General features: G+C 30.7%; 2 protein-coding genes across 5 annotated transcripts; both read right to left on the bottom strand.

Annotated features, from left to right (window-relative positions):
* Positions 1 to 539: 539 nt before the first annotated feature.
* On the bottom strand, positions 540 to 7,357 carry LOC101496369 (26S proteasome non-ATPase regulatory subunit 4 homolog). Of its 4 annotated transcripts, none has more exons than XM_004509312.4 (10): positions 7,197 to 7,357; positions 6,914 to 7,027; positions 6,615 to 6,720; positions 6,119 to 6,233; positions 5,818 to 6,027; positions 2,955 to 3,234; positions 2,225 to 2,357; positions 1,660 to 1,763; positions 1,483 to 1,551; positions 540 to 870 (listed from the first exon to the last, which is right to left on the bottom strand). In XM_004509312.4, exons 1-10 carry the CDS (start codon positions 7,206 to 7,208, stop codon positions 826 to 828), a joined length of 1,188 nt encoding a protein of 395 aa, XP_004509369.1. In that variant the 5' UTR covers positions 7,209 to 7,357; the 3' UTR covers positions 540 to 825. The 4 variants fall into 4 exon arrangements, with proteins under 4 accessions (XP_004509369.1, XP_027192327.1, XP_004509370.1 ...); XM_027336526.2 differs by having other exon boundaries at positions 540 to 867; XM_004509313.4 differs by having other exon boundaries at positions 2,225 to 2,348.
* Positions 7,358 to 10,150: 2,793 nt separating this feature from the next.
* LOC101497130 (thiosulfate sulfurtransferase 18-like) lies at positions 10,151 to 12,361 on the bottom strand. The gene is made up of 7 exons (XM_012718296.3): positions 12,256 to 12,361; positions 12,062 to 12,104; positions 11,845 to 11,925; positions 11,637 to 11,716; positions 11,306 to 11,376; positions 10,644 to 10,697; positions 10,151 to 10,439 (listed from the first exon to the last, which is right to left on the bottom strand). Exons 2-7 carry the CDS (start codon positions 12,082 to 12,084, stop codon positions 10,341 to 10,343), a joined length of 408 nt encoding a protein of 135 aa, XP_012573750.1. The 5' UTR covers positions 12,085 to 12,104; positions 12,256 to 12,361; the 3' UTR covers positions 10,151 to 10,340.
* Positions 12,362 to 18,552: the final 6,191 nt, after the last annotated feature.

Here is an 18,552-nt window from a genome sequence, read left to right as displayed (position 1 = left end):
TATTTGCTATAGAGAGAAGCCAGAGCAGAGATGGATGAACAATATAACTTAGGGGAAGATTTGTGGGTGTGTCACTACCCAAGTCGGCTCACACCACTGTCGAATAAAAAAAAAGTCATAATAGGCTTGACCTACGTGTGAGTGATGGGACTATTAAATCCCTAACTTAAACATGAACAGTAGCGTAAAAGAAAAGTGTGCGCAAGAAAAAAATTCCACAACAGGGAAGAGATGAACGATCATTCAATAAACTTAATTTGTTTTTACTGCAATTTTAGTATATTGTTCCTATTTCAGAGAATTTGTTCAAAAATTAACATAGGCCATACCCCTTTTAACTGGACCGAAACCGCCCAAATTGATGATACACACGTGGCAATTGGGGCCAGATTGGTGATTGGCCCCACATCTGCCTAGGGTATTGCATACATTTGTAAAGATATTGCGATTTGCATTTTGAGAAAAACCATAGAACAGGTCATGTATCAGAATTGAGCACCTCTGCTTGTAAACTATCTACATTAAGAAAATACAAGAAATAAAAAATTAAAAGGATTCATCATATACTATAATGACAATGACGAACATTTCCATGCAGTATCCTTGACCGTAAAACAATGTATATGTATGTTCTTTCTTTGTGCTCTGATTAACAACAGGCTTCTAACCTAATCAAGCGACGTACATTTGTTCAAATAAGCTGGGGAAATTTGATTACTGGAATGCAAGTGAAGTAAGTAATGCCCCAACCACCTTCCAACATGTTACCAATACCAATATGTCTGTCAAAGGAACAGAGAATAAGAAACTGCAAAGAGACTTGAATTATTTCTCCTCCTCCTCATTTGGTCGCTCCTCTTCATTCTTCTGCTGATGGACAACACAGTCATGAAATCAGTAATAATGCACAGTATGTACCAAAATCTAAATAGCAATAGTTAGATTTAAATGAGATGCTAGCCATGTAAAACATTAAGCATAAATGTGATCTAGTAGCACTTATATAAAAGTTTACCGATATGTAAAAAAAATATTGAATAAAAACATTTAAATTTTTCATTAACTGAAAACTGTTTGCTATTGTCCTTCACTTCAAGCACCATATAGTAGCGCCTCCATACCGTTTACCATTTCAAAACTAGAGAGAGAGAGAGAGAGTGCTAGAGCATCCAACAAATAAATATGAATGAGGGTATGATAATGAACAAAGCTTTATCATTAAGAATATTATTTTCTCTCTCAAGTTAGTTAGCAAGGTACTTGCTTATTATGACGTCACATCCATTAAAAAAATTCCACCTACAACAATTATTCTAAAAAATCATTTCATAGGCAGACAATATATAAAAAATAAAAGAAAAATCAGCATGCTAATACAATGTAATTAATCCAAGTGAAGCTTAATTTAATCGTGTCCACAGTAAGATTTTCTAAGAAATTATTTTCAAACCCAAAAATAATTTTCCATAAAAGAAGACTTACGTCAGACTGACTTTGCATGGAAGCCAGCAAATCTTTAACGGATGAGTCATTTGGATCAACCCCAGGAAGCTGCAGAAACAAATAATTATTACTCAGTAGAGAACATATAGCATATCATTTCATTAATTAATACATTTATGAAACGAATGAAAATTTTACTAGATTTATCACACATACCGATGCAAGGACAGAAGATACAAAGGACTGATCTGCCAACAATTTACTCACGTCTGTCTGGCTGGCTGAATCCTTGGCGCTGTCTGCTACTGACATTTGGAGAGCTCCAAGCAACAAAAAAGACACGAAATCAGTGAAAATCAGGATAACTACCTCTTTCAAGTAAAATCTATAGAAATACAAATTTATTGTCATAGCATAACTTCTTCCAGAAGATAATGTAACCATTCATGATTTAACAAAGCCAAACCCTTGTTATCCCAAAAAGAGGCATAAAAAAAGTATGAGTGGTTGAGCAAATATACAAGTCATATAAAACATTCCGTATTCAATGAAATGATACCATCGAGATCCGTAAGTACCCACCCCCAAACAAACAAACTAAGAAAAAACTCAATCCCTCTGGATTAAACCAAAAGTAATACAATTTTCTCAATTCCATAATCAGATCAATCTTCATGCAACATAATAACAAAGCACGTCCCACATATGACAAGATTAAAATGACTTGAAATATATTCACCCATGTCTAGATGAATAATGACTAAACAACATAAAAACTTACCTAGGGCCAATTCAGGATCATCTGTAGCTGCTTCAGACATATCTGTATCTCTTACATCATGGCTAACCTCAGGATCATCCATTGACATTGCAAGGGCCTGTTGTAGTAGAGCACTCTCGTCATCCTGTTTCCACTTGAAAGCCAGATCACACAGAACAAGTATCAGTCAATTCACACAAAACGAGTACTACGACATGATACAGTGTATGGAAATAATAAAATTAAATATCAAAACAAGATAACTGATTCAAAAGCAAAGCAGGTAGAAGAATTTTTTTTCAAGATGTGTCTCTTTGAGTGTGTTTTATAATTATAACATCCCATGAAAAAGACATTATTCATTGCCGTTGATGTTGAGTTGTGCTCAGAAAAGCAACATGTTGCGAGAAATAAGTTTTACAAGTTGCTGCCTACCCATAGCATTTAGAATGTAACAATCAACCTCCACAAATAGGTAATTTATCTGTCTATTTTATACCACATGGAAAAGGAGTTCTGAGATAAATACTGGTGAGCAAACAGAAAACATAACTGCTCCAAGTGTTGTGGGATGTAATACCTCCGTGTAGATTGTAATACCGAATGCCTTACCATAATTAGTGCATGAGTCATGATGGTTGTTAGTGTCAGAATGAGTCAATCATATACTTAAAAAATTGTTCTCATAATTCAAATAGGTGATAGGACAAAACAGACAACAAACATGGCTTAAATAACTAATTACACTTACCAAATCATTTGTCTTATTCTCAGTCATAGTTGCATCCTGGGAAATAGCGTGCTGCCCACCACCTTTCTCTTGTTTGGAAGCATCCTCTGCAGCCTTTTTCGCAGCTGCTTCCTGCCTGGCTCTCTCTTCTTCCATTGAAACTCTCAGAGCAAGAGCCAATTCAGGGTCCAAGTTTGGATCCACACCAAAATCATATCCAGATACACCGCCTGCAGATGCTGCTGCTGCTGCAGCGGCAAAACCACTTCCACCTTCTCCATCACCAGTAAAAATAGGTGTACTGCAACAACGCAAGGTTACATAACTATCTCAGAAGTTTTTAATAGATAAAAAGAAGAATTTATCAGATTACAGAGAAGGAATTATAGAAGGAGCAAGGATAAAATATCCTCAAGAAACAAACAAATACAAAAAGTGAGAAAACAAGATTATATGAAGGAAAAAAAACTAACACAACAAGGCTCCCAATCTATTTGCATGTTTGAGATGGAAACACCCATGGCTGAGCACCCAAGAGAAGTTAAATTCGTAAAATTGCAAACAATTGCAAAGGCTGCATAATGCCACAGAATTTGGGCATCCTTGGTACCAAAATGTAACACCCTGGCCATTACCGTTACTGGCGATGCTACCTCACGACTTTCTCGCCTCCCCTAACCACCCAGTGGAAATAGCGAGTTTTTGCCTTCCGTGGGATTCGACCTTCTCGCCCCCCCTAACGACCTTCTCGTGAGGTAGCATCGCCGGTAACGGTCGGGTTTAGGGTTTCAAGCCCGATACCTGGGGGATAAGTACCGCCTCCACACAGTCCCACTACCCGGGGTGTTACACAAAACCTTTTAACAAACCACACACACAGACATATATATATAGAGAGAGAGAGGGGGGGTGGGGGGAGCAGTTTGAAGCATGTCATTAGTGCCAATTGGATTGATCAAATGAAATATTTGGCATTAAAAGGAGTTTTGGATTTCCTAATGTGTTTATCATATCAAGGAAGAATTTATGGCTATTTGGGGATTGAGTTAAGAACTGGAAAAGAAATTTTTAAAATACAAAGAAGTCTAATGTCCAAACTCTCTCCTATAGGATTTAGAAGAGAAGGCAGAGCTGAGTAGAAACAGCGGGGATAATAAATAAATAACTTCTCAAATACTTACCAAAGTGGAAATCCCAAATCCAAGTGGGAATACTGAGAACAAAGCAAGAAAAAAAGAAAAATAAATAAGGGTCACGTTGATTTTAGTCCTTGTAAAATGTTTTTATTTCTATTTGACCTTGCAATTTCAAAACACTATTAATTTAGCCCCTCAAATGATTTTTTTTTTTTTGCTAAAGTGGACATAAAATGACGACGTGTCACAAGTGACTAGACATAATTTTTGCTGACATGGCTAATATCATGCCGACTCATTATTTTATTATTTTAAATTGTATTAATAATTAATTAATAAGACTTTAGAGTGAATGAATCTAAGAAAGACTTATGTTATGAGATTAAGAATCAAATTAAGGAAAATGATGGATTAATAAGATCAAGTAACACACGACGACACAAAACTGACCCGTGACACAGTGGCTTCCTTCATAACAACTTACCTAATGAAATCCTTCTTAGAAAAGGGTCACAGAGTGAGGATTACTGTAAGAAACCCAGATATTAATTAGGACATTAATTATTCTTTTTAATCGCATTGTTGGTTTTTGCAAAAGAAAAATGTTGAGGATTGGGAGAAGGTTGGTTATCTAACTCAACTAAGTAGAGACAGAGAGACTATGAAGAACTTAAAGGCAGATCTGTTAATGGAAGGGAGCTTTGATGAGACAGTGATAGTCAAAGAAATGAGTCTTATTCTTTTTCTAGCAAATGGTTTTCTCAAGGTCGAGCCAAAGAAACAACATAAAACTGAGAGTCAGCTTGTTCAAGGTGTGTGACCAATGCCTTATTCATGTTGTTCTCACATTGATTTGAAAAAGTTGCAACTTCTAGATCTAGATCTACAGAGGCCATTGGTTTTTCTGATGTTAGGGACTTTCGGAGATCAAAGAACATGAGAAGAGAGAAGAAGGAGTTGAGTTTTGGGAACATAATGTTTCAACTTCTAGATCTAGATCTACAAAATGCTTGAACCCATGCCTGGACTACATTGCAGTTCTAAAGTCTAAATCTTTCTTTGATTCCGAGAAAAAGCAACAAGGAAATAAATTAATGAAGAGAAAAAACTCTGTTGTTTGAATAGATTGCTACAATTGTTGGTTTGGAGGTGTTGTGTAATTATGTCTCCATCATTCAAATCTGATTTGGCGTTTCAGATATGGTCTTGTTTATGCTTACAGTGAGTGATGAGAGGGAGAGATAAAATGGGTTTGTTGGGTTGAAAGATTTTTGGTTTGGAGAATGATTTCTGGATTTGTGGGTTGAAAGAGATGAATATGGAGTTGAAGGATGAATATCTTAGATTTCTAATTAAATTATTCTTTTCATATTTTTAAAAACATAATTAAAATTGATTAAAATAGTTTAATTTGTGATTAATATTGGGGAAAGATGAGTCAACAAAAATTGTCTAGTCACGTGTGACACGTCATTACTTTACATCCACTTCAGCAAAAAAATCATTTGAGGGACAATATTAAAACTGTTTTGAAATTGCAAGATCAAATAGAAAGAGAAACATTTTACAAGGATTAAAATCAAAGTGACCCCTATTTTCAGGGACTTTTTGCATATTTAAGCCATAAATAAATAACTTCTCAAATACTCAAATTTCTACCAAAGTAGAAATCCCAAATCCAAATGGGAATACTGAGAACAAAGCATGAAAAAAGGAAAAACAAATAACATGAAATTGAACCCACAAACCTTATAAGTACATCTGATAGAGCATTTGGACCAGGTGGAACATGAACCATGTGGCTACTATCATTATTGTTTACAGCTGCAAGGAGTGCTTCCAGCTTCTCTGTCTTCCCCTCGTCTTCTTCACCAAAGTTGACAATGTCAAGAGCTACACTATTCTTTTTCAACTTTCTGCCTATCAACTCCAACATTTTCTTCTCATGCTTGACAGGACTATAATGAAGCATTAAATTCGATAACAGAAGGGGAATCAGTTACATATAAAATAAACTTCAAACAATGAAGAATAATTAGCTGTTCATACCTTCCAGCAAAGACAATAATCCTTTGCTGCTGCTTCTTATTCTGCCGATGCTTAAGAGCCAACTGTGCCACCTGAATGCCAGCAGCTAGGTTCATCTGACCACCTATTTCTAGACCTAAGGAAGAAAAATGAATAAACTCTTACATTAACACATAAGTCCAACACAACACAAACTTGCCGCACACTTTAATATTACTAATAGCCATCCCTAAGGCAGGGGCCATACACATAGCTGCCAATAAATGTAGAAAGATAAGAAGCCAAAAGAAAACGAACCTAATAATAAAACTGAACAAACTTCCACAACCTAAGAATTCAATTCACACATAACTTACAGAGACAACTAGACAACTTTGTATTAATTAATAGTGAATCGTCATAAACATTAAACACTAAAAGTGTCGTTTTCCCATGATGTACTGTCACCATACTTCCCACAATATAGCAGAGGACAAGTATCACAGGGAGAAACAAAGATTCAAAAATTAAAACATACCATGCATACAAGCTAGGATTTTGCCCAAATCACTGGTAGGGGTAGCCAAAACTCGAACTCCCTTGGCGGCCATCGTGAGAACTCCAACAGTATTTTCAGGATTAGACTAAACCATTAAACAGCAAAAGAAAAAGAAAAAGTTCATCAGCATACCTCAATACACGCAATTACCTAAACCTCAAATTAAACCTAAAAAAATAACAATTCTGAAATACAACATATATTATCCCCTAAAAGGATTACTTTAGAGTGAGAATCAAAGATAATACAAGTATTAATTAAGCAACGATTGGATTTACCTGAGTTTTAGCACCGCAAATAAGACTAACAGCGTCTGATTGGGCTTGAAATCGAGAAGGAGAGTAATCACCGTTGCGCATCCATTCAGAATTGTCAACACAGATCATCGTAGCCTATCGAAACAAAAGAATAATGAAGAGAACAATCGAATAAGAAAGTGTTGCGGTAGTAATAGCAAGAAAAGAAAAACCTAATTGATCGAATGAAAAAAGAGGAAAGAGGAGAGTTTGTTGTTGACTAGTGAACTCGTTGAAAATAACAAGGGGAAATCAGAGCGATTACCTCGAGCACCATAGTTGAAAACTTGAAGAACTTCGGAAGAAAGATTTGGAAGGAGGAGAAAACAGTATTTGTCGGAGAGAGAGAGCTGAGAGAACTGAAGGTACTTGCGAAGGAGGTTTCTCTACTTGGGCCTTTTCATTCGGAGGCTATAGCGGCCAATTGTTTTATAAATTATTTTAATCTTTAAAAAAATGTGATTTTGTTAAACAAAAATTATTTATTCTTGAATATACTAGATTTTCAATAATTTTTGTTTCGACTAAATACAATTTTTTTTAAAATAAATAATCACAGTATGTTCCTTTTTATAAACTATACGAAGTAATAGTTCCTAGTCATTATACCATAATATATTTTTAAAGTTATAATATGTAGATATTGATTAATCATATTTTTTTATATTTTTAATGTGATTTTAAATATTTTCAATGACATTATGAGTATTTTGATAATTAGGGAGACAAGATATGATATATTTATTTTATTTTACTCTAACTCTAATATCTTATTTGATACAACAATTTGATATGATATAATAATCAAAAAAATTAATAATATATTTACTAGTCTTCATAATGTACCACTTAATTGATTTTAAATTTTCATATGAATTGAAATTTTAGAACGGTTTAAATATAGTTACTTATCATGTTAATTGTCAATTACTGGTCAAGGGTCTTATTTTCTAATCTAAATTAAAATAATTATTTTACAATCTCATTTTTACTCTTTTCTTTTTTCACCCACATTTATCTCTCCCTCCTCGCTCTTACTCTTACTTTGTCTGTGTTACTTTACTCATCTCTACCGCTTTCTCATCTTTTTCCCTCTCTTCTTCGCTCTTTTTTTTATTTTTCATTGTCGATCTCATCTCATTCCTTTTCAAGGTCACACTCCTCTCCACTATTGTTCTCTTCGAATATAAAGTTTTTTTTTTCTTTTTATATTTACCCTAATTTTTTTATTATGTTGATGAAATAATTTTTTGATTTAATATGATTTATGATTGTTTTCATATTAGTTTGTTTTATTATTGTTGATTTTCTCCTTTCATATTTGTCCTCATTTTTTTATATTTATTTTGTTATACAAATAAAAGTGTTTTTTGGTCGTATTCATATTGAAAAGCTGGAAAAATAATTTTTTGTTTAGAAAATTTTGTTTTAATTTGGGCATTTTGCCTTTTTTTATCATTTTTATATTTGGGTTTTATGTTAATTATTTTTTTATATAGTTACTAAAAATAAACTTTAATTTATGTGTTGTCGGTATAGAAAAGATTGGTTATAATAATTATATTTTACTATAAATTATCATTATCTTATGTTGGGTATAATAAGCATCCGCTTTTTAACCAATAAATGTGATGCAATGTAATTGACTCTCTAATAAAGATATATGATTTTAGTTATCATTGATATTATTTTAGAATTGGTAATTATATTGAAGAATTGGTAATTATATTGAAGTCGTATCTATTTGGTTATTTGTTGTATATCAAACATTAAATATTATAAACTAATATTATTACATTTGTTATACTTTAATTTTTTTAAATAATAAAAAAAAAGACAATTTATATAAAAAATGAGTTCACATTACTGAGTCTTGAGTCGGTATTTTTTAGTTCTCAATGGTTCTGTATATTTAAGGATACACAAAGGGAACTCCGTTTACCCCTCAAAAGAGTGAGAAAGTAAAAATTGTACATCAAACACGTGACATGATAACTCTTAATGTCATCGTATGTACCTCAAACAAATATGATATGATAACTTCTAGTCATGTACATATCATGTCTCTTTTAAGATACTTATATGTTGTTATATTTTAAATTATGTTTGATATTTTATATTATAAGTGTAAATAACAAAATCAATTTTTTTTTTATTTTGTTAGTATTTAACTTATAATCTCTAGAGATGTTTTTTCCATTGTTGAATATAAACAAACAAAATATATTTTTGTTGTCTTATATATATATATATATATATATATATATATATATATATATATATTAAATAAGGAGAATTTTAAATAAAAGAGAAAAAAATTTAAATTTTAACTATACAACTATACATAATAATCATAATTAAAAGTTATTAAAATAACACATAATCATTTAAAAAAATCATATAATTTTTTATTGTAATTGTGCGTCTATATATGAATGAACAAAATTTAATTAATTTATATCATATTTAATATTATTACTCTTATGATATTCTTTCATTAATTTAAATTTTACTTTTCTAATAATTTGATTCACCATATATTATGTTATTAATAAATATTAGGAATTTGACCTATCAATACAATCAATAAAACTAACATTTAAATAAATCATATAATATTACTAACAATTGAATTAAATAAGTCATATAATAACAATTGAATTAAAGTGATTAATAAATTTTAATTAATAATATTAAACAAAATTTTAATTCAGATATTAGATAGAACAAACTTACTTATAATTACTCTAACCTTATTTTCTAAGAAATCAAATGATTAAAAAATAATAATATAATTTAGTAAAAAATACTCATGCATCTATAAATTAATCATTTATCCTTATCTTTAAGAAAATCTTTTATCTCGCATGACGTGAATGACTTATTCACAACTTTCAGGTACCAAAATTCTCAAGTGACTCTTATGAATGTAACTTGATTTTGTTAACGGTTGGGTTGAAAAGAAGAAAAAAAAGTCAATACTCTTCTTTTGTTTATATTTATTTTTCAAATTGAACTCCACACAACACACGAAAAATTATACGGAAAATATCACTCCTTCATAGAATAAATAATTTGAAACTTGTTTTTCCTTGATAAATTTTATTAAAAAATATTTACAGAAGACTTTGTTGAAAAAAATATAGTGGTATCTTGTTCAGAAGAGATGATAATAATTTTTAGTTGTATAGATTTCTTGCTAAGTTAGACTATTCTAGATTGCTTAACCTAGATATTTTTTTTGCATATATTCAAGTAGATAAAATACAACTTTAAACATAGTTTGGCTTGTCTTCATATGGTTACACTTAAGCATACCAAAAACAGAACTTAATGAACACGTTGGTAAATGCAAAAGGGCATTATAATAATATCCATGGAAGGCATTCAGAAATTCAAAAGGGGACAATCATATAATTGAGTCTTTGGTCACATGTATCTTCACTGGAAATTCCTTTTTTACCCACTCCAAATAACCTCCTCCCATATTGTACACATCCTTAAACCCCTGTCAATAATTCATATACATCTTCATGTTAAATCAATAAAAGTTGCCACATAATTAATTGAATGAAGGGGATTGTTGTATGCTACTACTATGTGTTTGAGATTGAATTGAAATAATTGAGTATGCAGAGCAGAGTGATTAGAAACTGAGAAATTAAGATTTCATGTTCAAATGATTACATGAATTTGACATAAATTGACTTACTTCAGCCAAAAGATCAGCAGTTGCATACAAAGATCTCACACCACTTTGACAACCCTGAAATACAGATTTCATAATAAAAGGTAGAACTAAACTTGTCATCATATATATATATAGTTATGTAATAATATTTAAAACTAATTTTTTTGTAGTTTAATAATATAAACTTCGCAAATTATAGGGTGGTATATTATGGACCAGTATTTTAAAGTCATTCGAAATTCTAACAGCGATTGACAATATTTTTCAAAAACATAAGTTAACGAATTTTCTCATATTTACGATCGAGAATGATCTAATTAATGTCTATTTGTCGAGAATGATCTGATTAACACCCGTTTGTCGAATTGAGTAAAAATTACACATTTATTTTTTCTTATTTTAATTGAATTGACATCGATTGAGATATTATCTCCACAATAAAGATTAAAAAAACCGATCTTATAAATTCTAAATAGCTTTTAAATACTAGTAGACAATAATCTACCTAGAGAGGTGGTCTACTCTTACATCAGCTAATTATGGTACAAATGAAAACTTCCAATTATTTCAGTGTCTTGGTATATTGTAAGCAACTAAGCAAGTTTTAACTAGTAATAATAAATAAAATATTGTGATTGATGAGAAGATTGTTCATAATTAAACTAAACTTTTATGAACCATACCACAATGAGATGGTCTTCTTTCTTGCAAAGAGACGAAACCTCCTTCAGAAAATCTGGGTTCTTCACTCTGCCTGTTTTCCAGAATCACATTATTTTCATTCTAACAGTTGGATTTGCAAGCCTAACTTAATAATGTGTATATCTCCAAAAGTAATTTCTAAATATTCTACTAGAAGTTACTAATATTAAAGTTAGTAAATTAAGAGTTATATTATGAGAGATAGAGAATTGGACCTAATGATTCCTACAATATTAGACCTAATCAAAGTATCAAATACATTTGGATAATTTTTTTAATATTTTGGTTCCATAAAAATAAAAAACATCTTACCATCGGGCGTATTGAACATGTATGGAATGTTAATGTTCTTCTCTGCATCCACGTGCCCTTTTTGGAATTCTTCCACCGTCCTATATAAATTAGCAACTAAAAAACATTATTCAATGTTGAGAAAAATCAAAGATACCCTAAAAAATCCAATAAATAAAATTAGTAATTTTTAATCAAAGACAAATCAGGAATAAAAAAAAATTGTTACCTGACATCAAGATAGACATGGGTTGTCTGGATAAGAGACTTGGCTGTAACCACATCAACTGTGACAACCTCAGGTTTTGAACTGCAAAACACAATAACAAAGAATAAGAAAATGAAATAAAAACTGTAAAATATTATTATTAAATGTTTAGAGTAGTAGCAATTACTATGAAGTTTGTAATTAAATTAAGAGTAAAATAAAATATAAATGTTGAAACCTTTCATTTCCAATAGAACCCATGACAAAGAGAATTGTGGTATCTAGATGAATGAGAAACAGAGAGATATAACTTATAACTATAAAAAAAAAGGGGCATAGGAGTATATATATAATAAATGAAAGGAGATGATGATGATGATATTACTATGATATAGTAATAAATAAATAATAATAATAGTAATAGTTGTGCACCTGGACTGGTAATGGATATATGGTACAATAATTTGTGTGGAGTTTTGAGGGTAGGTTGGATCGTGTGGGAGCTTTTAAATTGCTTCAGTTTCGGAATTGCGTGACGAGTCAGATTCGTTGCGTACTGACTCGGATTTCAGCTACAAACAACCACCTCTTCATTATTAAAGATATAGGATCCATATAAACTTTCAAAAATTAACCATTCACTTATTTATAAATAAGATAAGGGACAGTAAGTGTTTATATTTCCTTTTTAAAAAATGGTGTTAATGAGTTCATTCAATTCATAAAGTTGATTTGTGTTTACAAAAAGTGTAGTTTTAAATTTCGTTGAAGATTTTTATTGTAAATTATCTATTTTTGTTATTGTTCTTTGAAACTTGAATTGAAATATGTCATTTATCATGATCAATTTTGAAATACATCTAAATTTATTTTTATAAAAAATCGTGTTAATTTTATTTGATGACAAATGAGATAAAAAAATTATGAAGCAAATAATTGTTTGAACTTTTCAGAAAAAATGAAAAAATTTGTTTTTTTATCTCTTTATCTAAAAGTTTGTAGCTTTACTAAAGTAGTTTTCCCTCCTAAATCATACTAAATTAGCATGTCATAAACCCTCACCTGTTCATTTGAAAGGTCTTCGGTTGAAACGATCACATGTTCACAATTGAACATAATGATAAATTTTTTTTATATAATGTTAAAATTAATAGATGGTACAGCTGCAATATGATTGAAATTCAATGTTATATATCAACTTAGGGGTAAAAAAAAATTTGTCTAAACATTGAAGAAGTTAAAAGAGTTGTTTCTTTTAAATATTTTATTTTCTTGTTTTAATAAATACAATTAAAGTTATATTTTTATTTTCAATAAATTTACTTTGTTAGCTTCATATTAACAAACAAAGTTTGAAGCACATGCAAATAATATATATTGACAGAAACATATTTTAAATTTGTGAAATAAAATTGTTTGTTGTTATGAAAGAATGAATACAAATTTTTTGTGTGCAAATATTTAAACAAATGTATGTCGATAATATTATTTTCTTTAATAGATGGATAATAATTGTTTAAAGCAAGTCTTATAATATATAGGTTTAATTACACTTTTGGTCCCACTATTTTAGGTGAATCGCGAAAGTAGTCCCCTCATTTTGTTTGTTCTCAGTTTTGGTCCCCCAAACAGAATTTGAGTCCAAATCATGATGAGTTGTCGTTTTTTAATGACGTGTCAAAAAAAGGGTGATGTGGCAGACGCCTATGTAGATTAAAGTCATTATTATATTATTTCAAATTAAAAAATCCAATTTATATTTTTAAAAACTATTATTATATTGTTCCAAATTTTAAAATAATTGTCAAAATTAAGTTAAAAAAAAACACCTAAAACCATGAACCTAAACAGAAGCAAAATCAAAATCAAATGAAATTGTTAACCCTAAATCAAAAACCAGCCCCAATTCAACAGAAGCAGTTTGTGAACCCTTTTCATCAAAATCGACCACTTCCCTTTTCTTCATCATCATCGTTGGATTTCATCTTCTTCTTCATTGTTGTTCATCTTCCCTTTTCATCAGTGTTTAAATGGCGAGTGGATGTCATTTCGAGTTCTCTCTATTTTCACAAACGAAAGAAGATAAAAAGTTTTGTGCTAGGTATATGATTTTAGGGTTTTCGTTTTGCTTTATTATTAACATTATTAAACTCTGTATTCAACTTTTATTTTAGGGCCAAAATTTTGTCTCTATAGTGTTAACAGAACTCTATGCCTTTATGTCTTTTTAATAGTGTGGTTCATATGTTCTATTGTATTATTTTGTGGTTCATGTGTAGTTTGTTTGAGACTTAGTTTGAATGAGTTATTCAATGGTTTGTTTTGTGTAGGCTAGCTTCAGTCCATAAAAGTTAGGTTAAGAATTAACCATGGGGGGTAGTTTTGTAAACCACCCAGTGAAGATGTACGTTTGTGCCCAAGTGGATGAGATGAATTGGTCTTGGGATGTAGACTTAATGTCCCACATGCAAATTACTAAATTGGTCAAAAGTTTGGGATATATGAGTATTAAATGTTTGTGGTACCGACATCCCAAGTACTCATTTATACGTGGACTTAGATCTCTCAACAATGACGAGGATGTAGTAAAGTTTGCTGAAGATGTCAAAGGGTTCAACGTAATTGATGTTTTTGTGGAACACTCTATAGATAATCCTATTATTAGTGATGAAAGTCCAATTCAAGAGTTAGATGAAGCTGAAAAACTCCAAGGTGAAGGTGAACAAGTTCAGACTGAACCAGTTCAAACTGAACCAGTTCAAACTGAACCAGTTCAAACTGAACCAGATCAACCAGAAACTGAACTAGTTCAAACTGAATCAGATCAACCAGATTCTGAACCAGTTTAAATTGAACAAGATAAATCATAATCTGAACCAATTCAAACTGAACCAGATCAACCAGATTCTTATGCAGTAAATCTACACACAAAAACTTGTGCTTGTCGTAAGTGGGATTTGACCGGTATTCCGTGTTGCCAGGCTCTTGTTTGTATATGGCACAACAAAGTTGATCCAGAATCGTACGTTTCACCTTATTATATGTATAAAACTTGATTTTAACTGCATTATTGATGTTTTGCATTATTGGTATTGTTGTGTGATGTTATGCATTATTAACATGTTGTTATGGTCCAGTTACATGTTGTGTCTGCTGGTTCAGTTTAGTTATGATTTCAAGATGATGTTCATCTGAAGCAATTTTGTTCTGCTAGTTCAGTTAGGTTCAATTCTGGTTTTTAACATTCAGTTAGGTTATGGTTAGGTTCAGTGTTGGTTTTTAACATTCAGTTCTGGTTCAGTTTTGTTATAGGTTATTAACATTCAGTTTATAACATGCTGGTTTTTAACATGTTGCTTTAACATGCTGGTTTTTTTGACATGTTTCTGATTCTTTAAATAGGAAAACAAACCTCTTGACATGTTACTCTTACATTATAATGCCATCAAATGGACCAAAACTTTGGTATGCATCAAATGAAGATCCTATAAATCCCCCAATCATGAGAAGAGCACCGGGTAAACCAAAGAAAAATAGGAACAAGTCCAATGACGAGCCAAAAGGTTCTAACATACTACCAAGACGGTTTGCAACTGTGAAATGTAAAAATTGTGGGAAGCTTGGCCACAACATGAGGACATGCAAGGGTAAAAGGGCAGCATATAGAGAGATACCAAAAGGTGGAAATAACGTCAACATAACAAAGAGAGCAAAGACAACAAAAGTTGGAGGTGATGAGGGAGAAACACCAACAATTTTATCTCAGGATTCACAAGCTCCAAAAACTCAAGATTCACAAATCAATTGAAGGAACTAAACTTGTGAATTTTATTTTGGTTATTATGAATATGTAATGATACTTGGAAAATTTATTTTGTAATGCAGTAATATGACCTCTTTTTGGACCTAAGTTCTGATGGAATGATTATTTTGTAATGCAGTAGTATGTAATGATGGAATGATGTACTGATGGAATGATGTAATGATTATTACCTAAATTCTAAATTCTGATTATTTTGACCAGATTGCATTAATACAATGATACCAAATTTAGGTCCAAAAATTGGAAAATTATTTTGATTATTCTGATTATTTTGACCACATTATTCTGATTATTTTGACCAGATTATTATGATTATTTAAAACTACTAGAAAATTATTTGACCAAATTGCATTAATACAATGATATCAAATTTAGGTCCAAAAATTGGAAAATTATTTTGATTATTTTGACCAGATTATTCTGATTATTTCAAACTACTTGAAAATTGCTTGACCAAATTGCATTTATACAATGATACCAAACTGAATTATTAACATGTAAACATAGACAATTGAATTACAATAATACCAATTTCATTTCATAATAACAACCTTACAAATTTGATTATATTACACAATTACATTACAATTTAAACCATAAACACCCAAAATTACATCATTACAAAACACCCTTAATCCAATCATTTTAATTACTTCAACATTACAATAACCAAAAGAACAATAATCAAGAGCCACGAAAGTTCTAGAAAACCCTTCATTAGTTTCAACTTCAACTTCAGTTCATCATCATAATTTTTTGTCACATTGTCTTTCTTCTTGAATTCATCAATCCTTTTCATCAAAGACATAATAACTTCTTTTGCTCGTTCTGTCATTGGCTCATCAAACCAATAAAAGAAATTGCAAGATTTTTTACCCTGTAACTGAAACAACATAACAACAAAACAAGAAGTACCCTGTAACTGAAACAGCATAACAACAAATTTTTATAATCTCAAAACAATACAGCAAAAAGAATGTCATGTGAAACAACTAGATTATTCAAAGGTAATTGAATGATTGATGTAAATCATGACTTGTACTAGATATGATATAGCATATGTTGTTGTTGGATGATTAAGTTGGTATACAAGCAATTCAAGTAAAGAACACTGACATGTTATTAATAAAGTATTAAAATATTTGAAAGGAATAATTAACTATAATTTAGTCTATAGTGGATATCCTTCGGTTTTGGAAGGATATACAAATGTCAGTTGTGTAACTTATGTTGAGGATGGCTTCCACAAGTGATGAATCTTCAACCTTGATGAAGGTGCAATTTCTTAGTGTTCAAAGAAATAAATTTGTATTGTCAACACTACCATGGCAGCATAATTTATTGTTCTACCTGCATATAGTAAAGAGGTTGAATGACTAAGATTTTTTGCATGAGATACCAATTTGGCCAAAGTCAATGGTGCTATATCCATTCATTGTGATAGTCAATCCACACTATCAAAAGCATATAGTCAAGTATATAACTAAAAAATTAGACATATTGCTTTAAGACATAGTTATGTAAAGGATTTAATGGAGTGATACCCATAGTGTTTGTAAGAACTGAAAAAAATCTTGCAAACCCTTTGACGAAAGGTCTCACAAAGGACGTGATGTTGAAGACATCATTAGGGAAGTGATACAAGTTCATATCTAAATAATCACCAATGGTGAAAACAATCAACTCACACTTGAGTAATATCAAGTCTTGAGTTTAATGATGAAAGTATATTATTAGAGTGATTGAAAATACTTGACAATAGATATATCCCAAAGGATATAAGTACTTGGACCATAAAATAAAAGTGGTCGGATAAGGTCTCCTCTTAATGGACATATAACATATATTTGTTGGAATATATAATTATGGGTTCATTTCTAATATAGTCCGCCTATATGAGAATGAAGTGGGCCGTTTCATAGAGTTCAATGGTTTGACTCTTAAATTCCCATGAAAAACATGAGATATGGGGCCTTATCAAATGTGTCATTTTTATAATTGGATCAATGATACCGAGATTTCATGTGTGAGTTATGCACACTTGTTCTAATGAATGGTTGGTTCAAATCTTGTCTACCAATCTATTATGGGATGAGTGAAAATATAATTTATTAAATAATGGTTCAAATCGTAAGATACATTTATCTAAAACTATGAGATTTCTGAAATAATGAATTTAGATATATTTTGAAAATGGTGGGGGATTGTGATGAAAAATTCCAAAATATATTTGAAATTCTCTAATAGTTATATTAATGTAGTAAAATTAAATAACTTAATGTATCATTTGGTCAAGTGATTGCAATGATTGAGTTTAATGCATATGTTAGCCATCGAACCAATGCATATGTTAGCCATCGAACCAATACATATGTTAAGTTACCAAATGTTACAATATTTTTCAAGAGTTACTTTCTTTCATCAATTAGTATGAGTTTCTTTATAAACATGTTAGATGCGTCAAAATCTCGTTATAAATATTTTTAAATCATTTCTTCTTTTCTCTAATGCACGAGAGTAAATGAATGAATTTTATTATGTAAACTATCATTGATTGATAGAGTTTGATGTGAACGTCAATTCACTTCAAGGATTCCAAAATATCCTGAAGGGGATTCGTCGGTTGACTAGTTTGCATCCAATATACATAGATTGGTGATAGCAAATTGAACCTAAAGTTTAGTGTGATACACACACTTTAGAATTTATTTATGCAAACTTCATCATCATCAATTTCATTATTTCAAATTTGCAGCATACTCCCAACATAAAATCTAACAATTTATTTGCCTCAAATAAGTAAGAATTATATCCTATGAATTATTCAATCTACTCATATTTTTGAATTACTTCATATTGACATATGGGTTCCTTTATAGAACTACATCTATATCATGTCATAGATA

The sequence above is a fragment of the Cicer arietinum genome, chromosome 7 (assembly GCF_000331145.2).
Source record: "Cicer arietinum cultivar CDC Frontier isolate Library 1 chromosome 7, Cicar.CDCFrontier_v2.0, whole genome shotgun sequence".
Classification (NCBI taxonomy): domain Eukaryota; kingdom Viridiplantae; phylum Streptophyta; class Magnoliopsida; order Fabales; family Fabaceae; genus Cicer; species Cicer arietinum.
The sequence above is the reverse complement of the archived record's forward strand: the minus strand, read 5'-3'. Positions and strand labels throughout refer to the sequence as shown.

Bases quoted from the DNA above. Each gene is read 5' to 3' on its own strand.
- LOC101497130 (XM_012718296.3), bottom strand. From the start codon at position 12,084: ATGGGTTCTATTGGAAATGAAAG. The intron at 11,717-11,844 runs GTAACAATTTTT...TAATTTATATAG, and splicing joins CATGTCTATCTTGATGTCAG to GACGGTGGAAGAATTCCAAA. The intron at 11,377-11,636 runs GTAAGATGTTTT...TCTGGAAAACAG, and splicing joins CATGTTCAATACGCCCGATG to GCAGAGTGAAGAACCCAGAT.
- LOC101496369 (XM_004509312.4), bottom strand. The intron at 6,234-6,614 runs GTATGTTTTAAT...TTTCTTCCTTAG, and splicing joins AATCCTAGCTTGTATGCATG to GTCTAGAAATAGGTGGTCAG. The intron at 1,552-1,659 runs GTATGTGTGATA...TTGTTTCTGCAG, and splicing joins TATCTTCTGTCCTTGCATCG to CTTCCTGGGGTTGATCCAAA.